General features: G+C 33.3%; 1 protein-coding gene across 2 annotated transcripts in view; it reads left to right on the forward strand.

The window, feature by feature from the left end:
• Nucleotides 1-15,547, forward strand: part of LOC111420405 (Cyclic nucleotide-gated ion channel subunit A) — a 220,483-nt gene that overhangs the window by 193,477 nt on the left and 11,459 nt on the right. For both annotated transcript variants that reach the window (XM_071198171.1, XM_071198182.1), the window contains one exon: nucleotides 13,522-13,748. In XM_071198171.1, coding sequence (XP_071054272.1) covers nucleotides 13,522-13,748 — 227 coding nt within the window. The remainder of the gene's footprint in view (nucleotides 1-13,521; nucleotides 13,749-15,547) is intronic.

Raw genomic sequence — 15,547 nt, forward strand, 5'->3', positions numbered from 1 at the left:
AATTGTTCCTTTGTCTGCGTTCCTCTCTGGTTGCTGAATCGTCAAATCTTAAAGAATTTATTAGAAAGTTGAATCTTTCTCTATTCATTGTTGCCCTGTATCTCTCACCCGAATAGGTTACATCAAACAAAAGCTTAGACGATTATCTTTTAGAACTGCAGAAACAAGCAATAGTCCCAGTAATACACCCAGTAAAATTGTTGCACTTTTAACCTTGCATTTCTCACGCATTTTTGCAATTTTTTCATTGCTTCGCACTAATATTTCGCTGAAAAATAAACTGAAAATATCAGTTTCTATAAGATTTTTAGCTCGATGTGTTGGTCCTGGTGGAATATATACAATATTTTTAGCTGGAGTTTTACCGCCTGCCTTAACTATGGAAGCACATTTCCACACGTAACCATTTTTTCCTAAATATGTAGGATTATTTGAGCTGACACATACGTCTTTTGATGTTTGATTTTCAGATAAAGCCTCTCGGGATGTTGATGGCTGTAAGAGCTTACATTTTTTGTTATGAGACTCTTTGCCTGAGTCACTGAAAACTCTTTTTTGTTTTGGTTTCCAGACACTTTCTAGTTTAGCTTGATAAGGCTCTTCTTCATGCTCATCGGGAACGTAGTCTTTATCGTTAATACTGTCGTCACTATCGAATGGATCTTGCTCTACTTTATCTTCTTCATTGTCACTTACATCACTAAAATCACTGGCTTCTACAATATCCTGTAATTTTCTGTCTGTGAGAGCCCTAATTCGATCTAATGTTTTGTTTTTCGACATATTTCCATCTGCTTATTACTAACGCCACGTTAAATATACGTCTTATTTACAAACGTAATTACTAAGTACACGTAAATTTTACGTACAGCACTCCAATCTCGCATCTACCAAAGCTAAATACGAAATGAAAGCAAGTTGTCGGTACATTCCCGTCATAAAGGAAGAATGTGGGAAAGCACTTCTGGCGCCATGGAGCGCTAGGTGTAAACAATCGCTAGAAACAGTCGTTTGAGGAATATTAATACGTAAATTTTACGTGGGTTACTATTCTAGGGTTAAAGCAAAACGGACTGTCTGTTATAACAGTAATAATTTTATAACAGTCTTACATTCAATGTCGGACAATTTCGCCTGTTTGACAGCAATATTTTTATCTAAATGTTGTTTTCCATTTCTTAGCATCTTGGCTCAAGTTATACATATATTAGATATACAGGGTGATTCTCAACCTATACGCATAAACTTGGGGATTTTTCCTCATGACAAATAAGGAGTAATAGGTGAAGAAAATTGTAGCAAAAGTTTTGTAGTTTCCTAGATATTCATGAAATTTACTTTCAAATCAAGAATACATATTCTATGCTGTTTCTAATATTTTCTGTACACAATTGGGCTCGCTGAATGCATGATGTCCCACTAGTACGGCCTAAACTAAGGTGTTGGCGGATTATCTCGTCAGCATTTTCACGCAATGTTCTCAACATTGCGTGATCTGTACATGTCATTCTTCATCTCGTTACTAAATTTCGCCATGCATCGTTTGTGTAGTCAACTCTTGCATTCAGAAGGACGTGAGCAAACGACACACTCAAATGTATGTAAGCATATTTTTGCAAAAGATGAAATAAGTATGGTGGTATCAGTTCTAAACAGATGAGATAGTTTGGTGTTGCTGTGTAGGATGATTTCTGGAAGCAAAGACTACTTTGTACAATTTGGAGATGATATGATAGCGCGACCTAAACTAGGGTGTTGGCAGATTATCTCGGCAGCAGTTTGTATCTAATTTTGCAATTCTTGCTCAGTATTAACTTCGGTAACGTACACTATGTTTTTTAAGTGGCCCCAAAAATAAATATCAAGAGGATTGCGATTGGGCGATCGAGATGGGCCAGACCAATGGATTACCTCCACCTGTCCATCTTCCGGGAAGCATCTTATCTAGATGTCGCCGCATATATCAGATACTTATGAAACTAAAAACCTTTTACTACAATTTTTTTCACCTATTACCCATTATTAACTATACATATACACCCTGTATAGATATATTTATGATCATCGAAGAATGAACTAAAATTCATAACATCAGCAAAGGTATATACCCCTCCACATAAACCCCTAACACTCTTGGATCGTTGGTCAATCCAAATGTATATATGGTTATCTTTAAAATTTTTTGAATTCCATCATTTTATTTAGTGATTTTTTTAAGAAAATAACTAAAATGTAACAACAATAAGTCTTATATTTCCTTAAAAATAAAGATTTATGCTTTAAATTGGTACAAACATTTTTCATAAATATTTTCACTCTTACAAATCCTATTCAGACAGGTATAGCATGGTTATCATGGCCACCTGAATATATAAATGCAAGGGTATAAGATTTAACATATCTTCCATGACCACGGTGAGGGTCTTACTCTGCAGTGCATCTGTCACATTCAAACAAGCAAATCTTTGTATTCTCTTAAGCGCAACATTTTCTGTAAGTTGTTTATTGTAAGGTCTTCGACCATCAAACCACTGCTCTATAAGTGAGCATAGCTAGTATAAATCTATAGGGCGACTAAGAGTAAGAAGCTTCGTAATTCAGTTCGTTTTTCGAACGTGCTGCTCATACATTTATCTACGTTGGCCAATGTTAACAGGGTTTCGATAAATAATGGCATTCTGGAATTGTGAATATTCCTCAACCGCTAAATAAATCCATTGCAATTTTTTTAGAATTGATAGAGAGGTTTTTTTGGGATTATCGTATCAGTTCTCAATTAGTTAAAGAGGTTGACTTTAAGCTGAACATATATTTAATTATTGAGTACTCTCAATCCAACCATACAGGATCGGAAAAACATTGTGCTCTAACAAAACTTCGTTAATACTCATGAAGGTAACGTTACGATAATAAGTAGGATAAGGTATATATTCTTCAAATTCATTGTAAAAAAGCATCTTCTCATAGTTTCACCGTAGATCCCTAAGTCCAATGAGTCCAATGAGACAAAAGAGTTGGTGAAAGAGTTAATTATTTCACAAAATTTTCTACATCAATTTCTTTTTATAAATATTCCATTGGATGCCTAATATATAGATGGATTACGTAACCTATTGTCATTGAATCTGTTAGATACTTTTTATCTGAGTTTACCCACAACTATTCTTCTAGGGATGTGTATAGGGAGGTTTTTACCAATCTTTTTATTATGAAGATCAAAAGTGATCCATTACCGTGTGACAGACGGATGTGGTTTGACATCAAAACCTATCTTCACCTTTGAACTATACCGTTCTAAATCTACATCCAACAGTTAAAGCCATATTACCGCAAACAAACTTTAATCGTTGCAACATTGGTTTAAAGTTTGCGTTTAAAGTAAATGTCGTTTATGCCGCTTTGACTTGGCATCATCGGTATTTACTGTGTTACCAAATGAGTTGTCACAAGGGGCAAAAATTCCGGTAGAGTTACTTTCCATCTAGTCAATGAGCCATTGTTGCAGATCATTTTTAAAATATAACCTCTATAAACTATCGAACTCGGAAAGGTCCTAACTGTGGGCATCAGATAGTTTATGTTCGATGCACTGATCGGTGATTATTGCGCTTTTAAAGAGCAGCAAACACATATTCTTAAATCCCTAAGTTCTTCTATTGTCTTGGTTATATAAAATTCCATAAAGGTGGTGAATCTTTGCCTATTGGGTTGTCATTACTGCCACCTACTCATGAACTTTGTTGCGGGTGATAAGTGCTCCCACTAGTCCTACTGGTCACGACTATTAATGCTGTGAGCGTTTTATCAATCGCTTTCTTTTTCTTACTAATTAGGACTACACAGACACGGTAATTCCTGCGGTAGACTGCAATCAATCTCTCACCGCTAGGTTGTTCTGGCTTATCTCCTATTTATTGTTACTATAACAAATCGAGCAATTCCCGAGCAAAAAGAGAGCTGGAGTTAGAGCTGAATTTACCTGGTTAAATTAATACACACACTATATGAATTTGTCTTTGAACTCCTGTTGTTCCTTTTAGCCAGAATTTAAGAAAATTAGAATCATATAATGCGATGAATCACAAGTAGATAAGGTAGTTAGCAATAATGAAATCGTTAGTGTTGGATTGGAGACAAACAATGTCTAAGTAAGTAATGAAAATTAAAAAGAGGCTCACACCTTACTGCAGATCAAACCAAATAAATACTCCAAGTAGCTACCAAATGGAGTAATCATTTGTGAACTATGAAACAACGTTAAACTACTAAATTCTAATCATTTAGATTTTTTAAAGTTTTATATGCTTCCGTTATATACATCATATTCGTTATTGTATTACCTAAAAACGGAATTTAGTGAATTCGCGAATACAATTAATTTTAACATTATCTTAAAACAGAAAAGCATGTTTGACAAACCCTTTATGTTGATTTCGTAGCACAATTAACAACGGTTATTAGATAGATCAAAGTCGGAAACCAAACGTAATAGCTCACATTTTGTTTCAATTAGGTGATGATATTGATTATTTCCGTACTTCAGTCCTTCTTCAATATACCAATTAAGTACGATATTTCTCCTCCTACTATGAGATATTGTACGACAACGATTGTTTGTTCCAATTATTTTCATTACATTATCTTAAAAAATATTGTGGTAGGTTTATATTCATCTTAATAATTATTGGAAGATGTTCCAGATGCGCAGAAACTTTTGGAGGAAAGAAACTTAACTAAGCTCTTCTAAATCTGAACTGAATGCATGTAGTAAGTTGCAACTGTAGTACAACCAAAGTATTTTTTAATAGTCTTAGTAATATGTCACAAGAACCAGTGTTTAAAATTCAAATGTTGGTTCGCTATGCAAATAACCAAGGTCCTATGTCGGTGAGAAAACAATTTCGTCTACATTAAGCAAGAAAAGAATGCTAGTAGATAGAAATGCTATCAAACAAACTGCGCTATGTCTTTATAGACAAACTAAAGAAAGAGAGCTAAGCAGTTCATCTCTTAATCTAACTAAACACAGGAATTTTCTGCAAATACAGGTTGGATGATAGGTTATATTAAGTCCAGTTATTCATAACGTAAAAATACAACTCAAAAAGGCATCGACAGATAAAACGGTCGAAAATGGCAGAAAAACATAAATTTACTAAGATTTTTGAAGATAAAGCTGTGTGACCAAGTGTGAAATTTAGAGGTAAATAGTCTCTTCTGGAAACAATTGTCAAGCATTACACACGTAGTCGAATAATAGAAAACTACGACGGGTATAAAGTAGTAAAAGAACCGTCATTAACGTATGGAAGCTATTCGTAATTATGGATTGTTCAAGTACGTTAGACACTATAATTGTAAATGCGTGTTGGAAAGCGATTTGGCCACAAAGCTTAAAAAACAAAGATCCCATCATACAAGCGAATTTCTTAATCGCCCTTTGCTTAATAACCTTTGGGTTATTATGCAAAAGATATGTAAAACATATAGAGAACACAACACTTTTCGTTGGGTTACATTACACCTACAAGGTGAACTAAATAAGAAGAGGCTCGTGAATTATAACTTTTTACTGATTCATTCGTCATAAAAGTCAATCACAGAAAAGAATAGCAGACTTTCGAACGCATCACAGTCAAGACAGTAATACCGTGTCTCTTTCCTTATTTTTTCCTCTTTCATCTACTTTAGAGCAGCAAACAGTACATCGTTTTGCAGCATTCAGTTTTTCTGCAGTAGGGAGATTTGCATCATTAAAATGTCTATTAGTTAAACGTAAAAAGTTGACGACCTTCCCCTTTTCTGTTACATGGTCATTTTCAAAATATTGAGAGATTAGCTTTTATCTAAATTTAGAGTTATTTGATACTCCGCCGTATTGTGCCGATATGGACAGTGGACTGAAAAAACATATCTTTTTATCTCACCACCTCATCATCATGATTTTTCTCTTTCTGTAGGCTTTGGTGTAACAAGCAACATTCTTAGGGAAAGCAATATGTTTGGTTACACCTTTTCTTCTAAATCTACTGTTACAATTGTCTCATTTTTATTTGAATCTAACAACAGCGCTAATTCTAGTAATGAGTAAAATTGCCTGTTGTCAGGCAGTACCACATTCAGCAATGGTCTCATTACTGACATAACGACTTGGGAGGGGACTGGAAGATCTTTGTAGCTCTGGTCAAAAAGGGTGTTTTATCCTGTATAAGTAATTGTGGATTATACAGGATTAGTTAAAAGTATGGAGATGGCGATTTGTTGTCGTTAATATTCATTTTACGAAATTATGTTCAATACAAAAGTTTGTTGTGTAAATTTTACTCTACCATTCAATAGAGGGGTTTTTTCTCTTTACGACAGTAACTTTTTGTTTTTTTTAGTTATTTTAATAATATTTTTACAAGAAAAAGCCGGTTCAAGAATTTACGAACATTAGGTACTTATATTTAAGATAGACAAAAGCGAAGCGATAAACAAAGTCGAGCGAGGTAACTGTATTAGTGGTTACTGTTTACGTCAAAGACATGTCAGTGGCGCATTCAAGTGAACGTGAAAGAATTGAAATATTGATGATGCTGGTTTATGGAGGTAGACGCCGAAGTTTACAAGACGTTTATAATATATTTAATAATACGTATCCCAGAGATCCAATTAAATCCGTTGTTGGTAATACTTTAAAACGTTTTGAACAAACGGCGAAAACCAATGATAAAAAAACTTGCTTTCCAATGTTAAAAACTGAAAGAAGTATAAACCTTATTTATAAGGTACACCTTGTACACGAGTCAACGGAAGATGATTTTGATAGAAAACTACTATTTTGTGAAGAAATATCAAATATTTGTAATAATAATGAAAATTTTGTCAACAATATTTTTTTCTTTGATGAAGCTACTTTTTGCCATACCAATGAAATAAACAGACACAACTGCAGATAGTGGTCATCTAAAAATCGTTTTTAGTTTATGGAGCACCACACGCAGTATCCACAAAAGGTTAATGTTTGGGTTGATATGAAAAAGGTTTCATCAATGGCAATTTAAATTCGACTCTGTAATTGCAGTTATTACAAAATCAAATTATACCTGCTTGTACTACACTCTATCCACATGAACACAACGAACAACTTCCCCAAAACAGTATCTGGTTCCAGCAAGATATCGCCCCACCACATTATGGTTTAAATGTTCGTCAATATCTGGATAGCGTTTATTAAGCCGTTTAGATATTTTTCCTTGGGAATACTTTAAAAGCGAAGTTTACAAAGATAAACCCGATAACAACGAAGATTTAAAAATCCAAACTACAAGAACGATACAACTCCGTGAATTGTTAGAGAATTCTCTTCTAGGTTTTGTAAATCAATTTTATTGTCATTGTCAAATTATGAATGAAAGACAATTTAAACACCTTTTTAAAGACAATTTAATTTAAGTTATTAATTTGTTTTTAATGATAAGATTGTGACCGATCATTTTATTGCAAATAATTTTGTCTATTTAAATGTGCCTATCGAATGGTAGAGTAAAATTTACACAATAAACTTTTGTATTGAACATAATTTTCTAAAATGAATATTGACAACAATAAATCGCCGTCTCCATACTTTTAACTAACCTATAGATGAATAATGCACAAACTAAGATGAACACATACAACATGTATGTTTTCACGCCGAATCTAGATCCTAGACTATCCATTCTAGACATCTATTGTATTACATGAGACCTTCGTCTACAGTCACATTTTCTCGGGAATATAGTCTTGTTGACATTTGTTCTACAAGTGTTGAAACACAGGCCACATTTTGTTCAGTTTGGAATTGGAGTTGGTAGATTCAATATAACAAAAATCGGGTCTATGAAAGAGTGCGTGCAACAAATGAAGTCTGAAATATCGGACTTTTGGACCAGCAATCTTCTCTCCTACTTTCTATGCCACGCTTTGAACGTAAATGATTGCAAAAATATTATCATTTCGTTGATTGCTGCGAAGTTATCTTATCGAAGTCTTCTTGAAGAATGGAGAGCAAAATTGACAAATTGCTCAGTAAATATGTTTGTTTGATCCACTATTTATCTTCAAGCGGGCGCTGTCATAAAATTTATGACAATTTTCGTTTTTATAATATATCTCTTTATAAATATAAAAAAATGTAAAAAAAAATGTATTGACTTTGTCTTCGTGGCAAAAAAGTTATAAAAGACAAAAAAATTACACATTAATTGCTGATTTATAAGGCCGTATTTATATTATGGAATGTATTAAGAGATATAAATGTATTATAAACAGGTTTTTAGTCATACATTAAGCTTTCGGATCGTTTGCACATTTTTGAAAAATACAGGTCCGTAATGGCAATTTTGTCGGAATCGAAATTTTTTTCATCTTTTCAATATTTCAATCTTTTTGGTTTTTCATGAGATCATGGAAATATTCAATATATTCAAAAAAGATTTCACTATGTTGCATATTCTAATATTCTAATTGAACTGAAACTAAACCAACACTAGATCTCGAACTAACACAAGACCTAGAACTAAAATCATTCGGGTTTAGCCGTTTTGAGAGACGTGCGGCTAAACCCGAATGTTTCTAGTTCTAGTGACAATGATATTGCATATTTTTATTGAACTAAAGCTAGAACTAACACTAGACCCAGAATTAGAAACATTCGGGTTTAGTCGCGCGTATCTTAAGACGGACGAAAACTCAAAATTGTCATAAGGTCTTTTTCCAAGCAAAACTTTTCCTCTGCAAAACTACCTAATACCTGTACTATTAAGCTATATTGCATTTTATGTGGGACAGTGCAAGTGCACAGTAGTTTCATAACTATGGTTACTGCATTCATATATTGCGACTTATATGAAATTCCCGGTATGTAGTTGATAAATGTTAGATTTCAAAAATTAATCGATTTCATTTTATATTTTTAACAACTTTAATATAAATTAAATATTATTACGTTAGCAAAATGTGTTGCTACTGTTTTATTAAAAATAACGTAATACAGTAGAGTGCCGATTAACCGTGGTAATTGGGGGGAAATAGAAACCGGATAATCGAAAACCACGGATAATACAACCTAACGTTTTTAAAATTATTGAAATACGAATGTTTAATTTTTGTTCTAAGAAAAGGTTAGAGAATTGTATAATGAAAGAAATAAACTGGTGTAAAACAACGTTCTTTACTATAACTAAATAATAACAAAACACTTAAATCATTTTTTAAAAAAGTCGGTTATTTTTACTTGTTTTCTTTTATCTACTCTTTATCTTTTGTTTAATATTTGTTATGAAAGTACGAATTTTTAAAATGTCTATATCGTCTTGCTGGTCCATAAAATTTAAAAGAGTTTCAGCATCTGCTAGTGCTCCCTTACAACTGACTTTGGATTGTCATTCTAAGCTGTGTCATCTTCTACATCATCGTCGCTACATTCTTGGAATGAATTCGGTTTAGAAATTGGTTTGGTGACACTATCGACTAGATCATCGTCGGCCATGTCTTCACAGTCCAAAACATTCGAGTCAATATTTAGCCACTCCAGAATATTTTCGTCATCCAGTTCTTCACAGCCCTAAACGTTTTTTAACGACTGAAACACATCTAAAGGTTCATCACTATCAATTTCATGTTCTTCAGCTGATTCATCGCATAAAATATTGTTAAAACATTTTTCAATTGTGGTAGCTTTCACATTTTCCCAGGCATAGGATATGTTGTATACAGCATCTCGAAGCGTAATTGAGTTCCAAAACTGTAAAGGAGCATTATTATTTTCTTCATTTGTTGCAATTACGCCCTGATCCATGGGTCGCATTTGGCCGACAACGCTTCAACTGGCGGATGAGATGGAGCATTATCAGGAAGCAATATTTAATTTTGAGGGAGACTTTTGCAGTCCATATATTTTTTTACGTGTGGAACAAATTTGTTTTTAAGCCACATTTCAAAAATGTCTCTTGTCATCCACGCAGAACGGTTGTTAGAGTATCCGACTGGGAGTTCTTTTATGTCTTTTAAAGCTCTAGGTGACTTTGACTTTCCTACTATAGCTAATTTCAGCTTATATTCTCCACTAGCATTTGAGCAACACAACACTGTAATCCGATCTTTACTAATTTTTTAGCCAGGAGCAGTTTTTTCTTTAGCAGATGCTAATGTACGAGTGGGCACTGTACCTATAGAGGCTGGTCTCATCAGCATTGTATATTTAGGCAGATACTAAACCCCTCTCTTTAATAATGTTTGATAACGAGTCACAAAAAATTGTAGCCCTAACATTGTCAGCACTAAGCTGTTCTTCTTGAATTTGCAATTATTCTCTAATTCCATACCTTTCTTTGAAACGTCGCAACCAATCTGTTGAAAGTGTAAGTCTATCGGTGATTTGTAACTTTTCTGCAAAGTATGGTGCTCGAGCTAACACACGGACCGGACATCGGTTCTCCTAATGCTCTGTGTTGAAAAACCACTTCATCATTACATTTTCTAATTGCTCACTCTTCGCATCTTTCATTGTTTTCCTATGTGTAGGGCCAGCTGATGTTTCATACAAAGAAACGAATGTTTCCAATTTGGGCTGCTATTTCACTAAATCACGTACGATTTATTGTCCAACTCCATATTCGTCAGCCAGCAACCTGACAGTTTCACCATGTTCACGTCTTTTAATAATTTCAAATTTTTTTCCACTGTTAAAACTACCAGTTTTCGCTTGGGAGCCATTAGTACAGTACAACAACGCGCTACAGTGCAGTACCTACAAAAAATTAGGCGTGGCGGAGTACTTAAAGAATTTGTTGTTAAAATTAAAAAATATATAAATCACAAGCACGGGTAGGCAGAAAGACTAAGGTCTATAGCCCTTTTGGACTCTTTTTTATATTTGTTTTATGCAGGGTGTTCCGAAACTCAACGTCAAGCCGAGTGAGAGGCCAACCCATACCTGTTCTGGTAAAAATGAGAAAAAAATTCCATATCTCTTAGTTAAGTGGTAATAGACATATTTTTGAAAATGTTAAAAATCGGTCCTGTATATCATATCTTTAGGTACTACGGTCAGAAATGTTCGCAATTTAATAGTGATTTTTTTAATAATGTATTCCTTGGGAACCATGCTACTGTAGAAGTCACAAATGAAACAACAAAAATCGTTAGTTTTGCAAAAAAATATATTAATTTGATTGAGTTAAGGTTGAAAGAATTTATGTCTATCAAGTTTGAAACACGATTTCTAAAAAAAAAAGTAATACAACATCCTTGGCAAGTAATTTTAAAAGATGGCCTGTTTAGACAAGTTTCCAAAATGGTACAATACTTGCCATTTTTCTTGTCATAGGAAATATTATTGCCTGTTTTTCTGCAAAAAATACGTTATTTAAAAAATTTATACTTTTGTATGTTATTTGTATTTACTTTTTATTTCCTCTTAACTTTGTTAGAAGATGTGCCCGTCAATATCTACGAACTACAAAATGTGGTTTCAACAAAATCGTTGCCCTTATGTCTTGCAAAAAGACTCTTTCAAATAAGATTAACCTAAAGACAAAATTAAACAAACAAATTTATTTATTATTAATTTTATAGCATTATTTTCTTAAAACTAAGGCAAATGCTCAAATGATTTGCCGTCGGCACTAATACCAGCTCTGCATCGTCACAGAAAAGATCTTTTTACTAGTTGTGCAAATCTCTTTGCATTTATTTCTTCTGCTGCTGTATAAACATTGTGGCGCAGTTCGGCAAGATTTTCAATCGGTTTTTAATACACTGTTTCTTTTATGCATTCCTAATAAGAAAATCAAGGGGATTTAGACCCAAGAGAATGAGGAGGCCACGTAATCGAACCTCGACGCTCAATCCATCTTTCTGGGTATTCTGCATGCAATCCCGTACAGGACAAGCATAATGAGCTGGGCAACCATCTTGTTGAAACCACATTTCTCTGTAGATATTGAGTGGCACATCTTTTAACAAAGTTGTTAAATCATTTTGGAGGAAATACAAATAACATACGAAAGTATGAATTTTTTAAATAACGCGTTTTTGGCAGAAATAAAGACAATAATATTTTTAGGAAAAGAAAAATGGTAAGTGTTATACCAGTTTGGAACCTTGACTAGACAGGCCATCTTTTAAAATTACTTGCCAAGGGTGTTGTACTAGTCCTTTGTTTAGAAATCGTGTGTCAAAATTAATAGACATAAATTCTTTCAACCTTAACTCAATCAAACGATTACTTTTTCTTGCAAAATTAACGACTTTTGTTGTTCGATTTGTGACTGCTATAGTAGCATGGTTCATGAGGAATACATCATTAAAAAAAATCACTATTAAATTGCGAACAGTTCTGACCGTAGTACCTAAAGATATGATGTACGGGAACGATTTTTAACATTTTCAAAAATATGTATATAACCACTTAACTAAGAGACATCGAATTTTTTTCTTATTTTTACCAGAACAGGTATGGGTTGGCCTCTCATTCGGTGCCCGCTTGACGTTGAGTTTATGGACATGCTGTATATGTATTTTCGTATTTGTTATTATTTTTATATAAGTCCAAATAAATATTGTTTTCTTCTTCTTCACAAGCACGGTTAATCCGAACCCGTTAACCCGTTAAATGGTTCACGGATTATCGGCACTTTACTGTACTTATTAATACGGCCTGATGTCATAAAATTTAAGACACGCGCCGGCTCGAAGGTTAAATCCATCGTTTTTTGTATCCAAAAAGTAGTTGAAGAATTTATATTCATCTTTACAATTATTTACTACTTCAGGAAAGGCGGATGTCGATATAAATTCAAATGGTAGTTGTAAAACATCTTCTACAGAATTTATTTCCACCCACTCCCACTTCTAATTTGCCGTTGTAGGACCTAATATGGAGTTGCAAAAAACCGTGAAATAAGTAATTATTAATAGTTTTTACATACATTCTATGTATGTAAATATAGAACGTATCTATGATGTTAAAATTGAATTAGGTGTAGTAAGTAATTTTAACATCAGCCATAATATTTTAAGATGTAAAGACAGCAGTAAGTGTAAACTGAATTACAGTACCAATATGATTTTTACAATACACCAATTAAAAATAATAATATTTATATTTTTATTTAAAAATATTTATTCCCTTATTAAGTTTGGTTTTTATTCGATTCCGAAATCAAGTCAACATTTTCTCCGCACACCATATAAAAACTTTTTTTTATTAGAATTTAATTAATCGACCACTACATTTCCACAAATTTAAACTAAAAATAATATAACATGAAATCAAATTTATTGCAATAACCGGAATTTAATACAATTATACAATCTAGTAGAAATTAATTAAATTGTAACCGAACCATTTTAACCACATTTTGTAATCATTTCAGTAACAGTATACGTATATTGTTTCAAAGAAGCTTTTAGCTTTTTAAATGGTTAAAATCTAATTTATTCTCGTTCCGCGAAAATCCGATAATGATGTTTACTTTTCGGGTTATATTTTAGGCTAAGAACACATTGATCGAACGAGGTTGTCAGCTACTAAGGAAGGACGGTCTTTTAGACGAAGACGCCCTACAAAGAGCTCGTGAAACACAAGAAACGGTTACCGATAGCATTCGTAGGCTGGAGGCTTCGGTGGAAAACTTACAGATGAGATTGGCTCGGTTGATGGGTGAATTTTCAGCCAGCCAAGCGAAAATCAAGCAGAGACTAACCCGAGTGGAACACAGGTAATTTATCATGTGATGGCGGGGGCAATTATCTCGTCGTGCTATTAATAAAGGTACGGTGGTGAAGGATTGCAGGTGTTGCTTGGGGAGTGTTCGATGTCGGGGTTGTATTGGGTTGGGTAACGGTTTTTATGAAATTTCGCGGTGTCGATGAACGGAGAATGATTGAAGACGCTAGCAGCAGCCCATTGATCAGCTAAATAGGAGGCACTTTGTTGCAACGCGATATGATAATGTGGATATGCGTTAGTATGGCTCTATAATAGCCTCTTTTTGACGTCATTGCCAATCACTTTTCAATTTTACTGCGTCACTAATATCAATTTTATAATGGCTACTTCACCTGAACGACTTAAAATTTATAATAACGTTTTATCAACACATTAACAAAATGAAGGAATTATTAATTTAAAACTTCCTTCGTCTCAATAAAATTTTAGATTTGAAATTTTTAATTACCGCTAGTATCCCCGTGTGGATAAACTACGAAGGCAATCAGGTATATAATGGATTAAACGTGGTCCACTACGCAATGGATTCGTATAGCAACATAGAGCTTAACGAAACGTAATTAACTTAGTGGAGAATTCCAATTTTTGAGGTAAACGTTTTTATCGCGTTTGCACACATTTTCAAACGGATAACAAAGCCTCGAACTCCATTGTTCAATTCGGTCGTGTTTCTTTCGTACGAATTTAACTACACAAGATGTAATCGAATATTTACTTTGTTCTTTTTTCTAAAACGAAATATAAAGTAAATGAAATTATAAAAGAAGGAACATTAAATAAGATTTAATAAATAAGCGATTTTAAAAAATTTTTATACATGCTTTCCCAACGGTATATTATGAATCTTTTACTCGAACGCAGGTCGAATAGGAATTTCCTGAAATACGCCACAACATTGACACTAAAAGAGTTTGGGTAGGTATTCCCTAGAGAAGAAAAATAACCATAAATCGCTGGAGGGGTGGCCACCATCCAATAAGATATAAAGATAAAATGGGTTAACCTTTTTTGAAGTTTTTAAATAACTCAATTTAGTTTCTCAATTTTTTTCAAATATTTTTAGAACATAAGATAGATTAGGTACTAAAAGTAAACTTGTGCTTGGTTCTGAAAACTTTATATCAAACGTGACGAGCAACTAGAAGCTTGCAATATTCGCCTTGTTTGTGTACTTTATTCCTACGTGTTTGAAATTCTTTTAAAATGTTAAATTTCAAACGTGGTGAAGGCACAGGTATTGCGAAGGAATTTAGAAATTTTCAATTATTTACATTTATTCTCGCGTAACGAAATATTTATATTATTACGATTCGGTCGTAAACATTTAATTATTAATTGTGTAAAAATTAATAACAATAATAATGTCGAGATAAGTAAATCAAATTCAAAAATACATAAAATACCCATTTTGCTGAAGTCATTTTTCAGAATAGAAAATGTAATATTGATTTTTGTAAAAAAAACATTACTTTTTAACTACGTTGAATTATCTCTTTGTTTTAAATTCGATCAAAATTGAACATTTCTCATTTCGTTGTAGGTAGGGCTTGCAATACCAGACCAAAATCTCAATGCCGGTATTCGGTATTCAAAATTTTTAATACAGGGATACCGGTATTACTATAAAAAAGTTTATTCACTAAATTACAATCACTAAATATATCTAATTGTAAGAATTTTTCCCCTCTGCGGCGTCACCTCTACTAACAACAGGTTAATTCCTACTATATTTTTAGATTGGCAACAAAGCATAAGATACAGAATTGGAGAAGATAATCGAAAAATGGT

This window comes from Onthophagus taurus, chromosome 1 (assembly GCF_036711975.1).
Source record: "Onthophagus taurus isolate NC chromosome 1, IU_Otau_3.0, whole genome shotgun sequence".
NCBI lineage: Eukaryota > Metazoa > Arthropoda > Insecta > Coleoptera > Scarabaeidae > Onthophagus > Onthophagus taurus.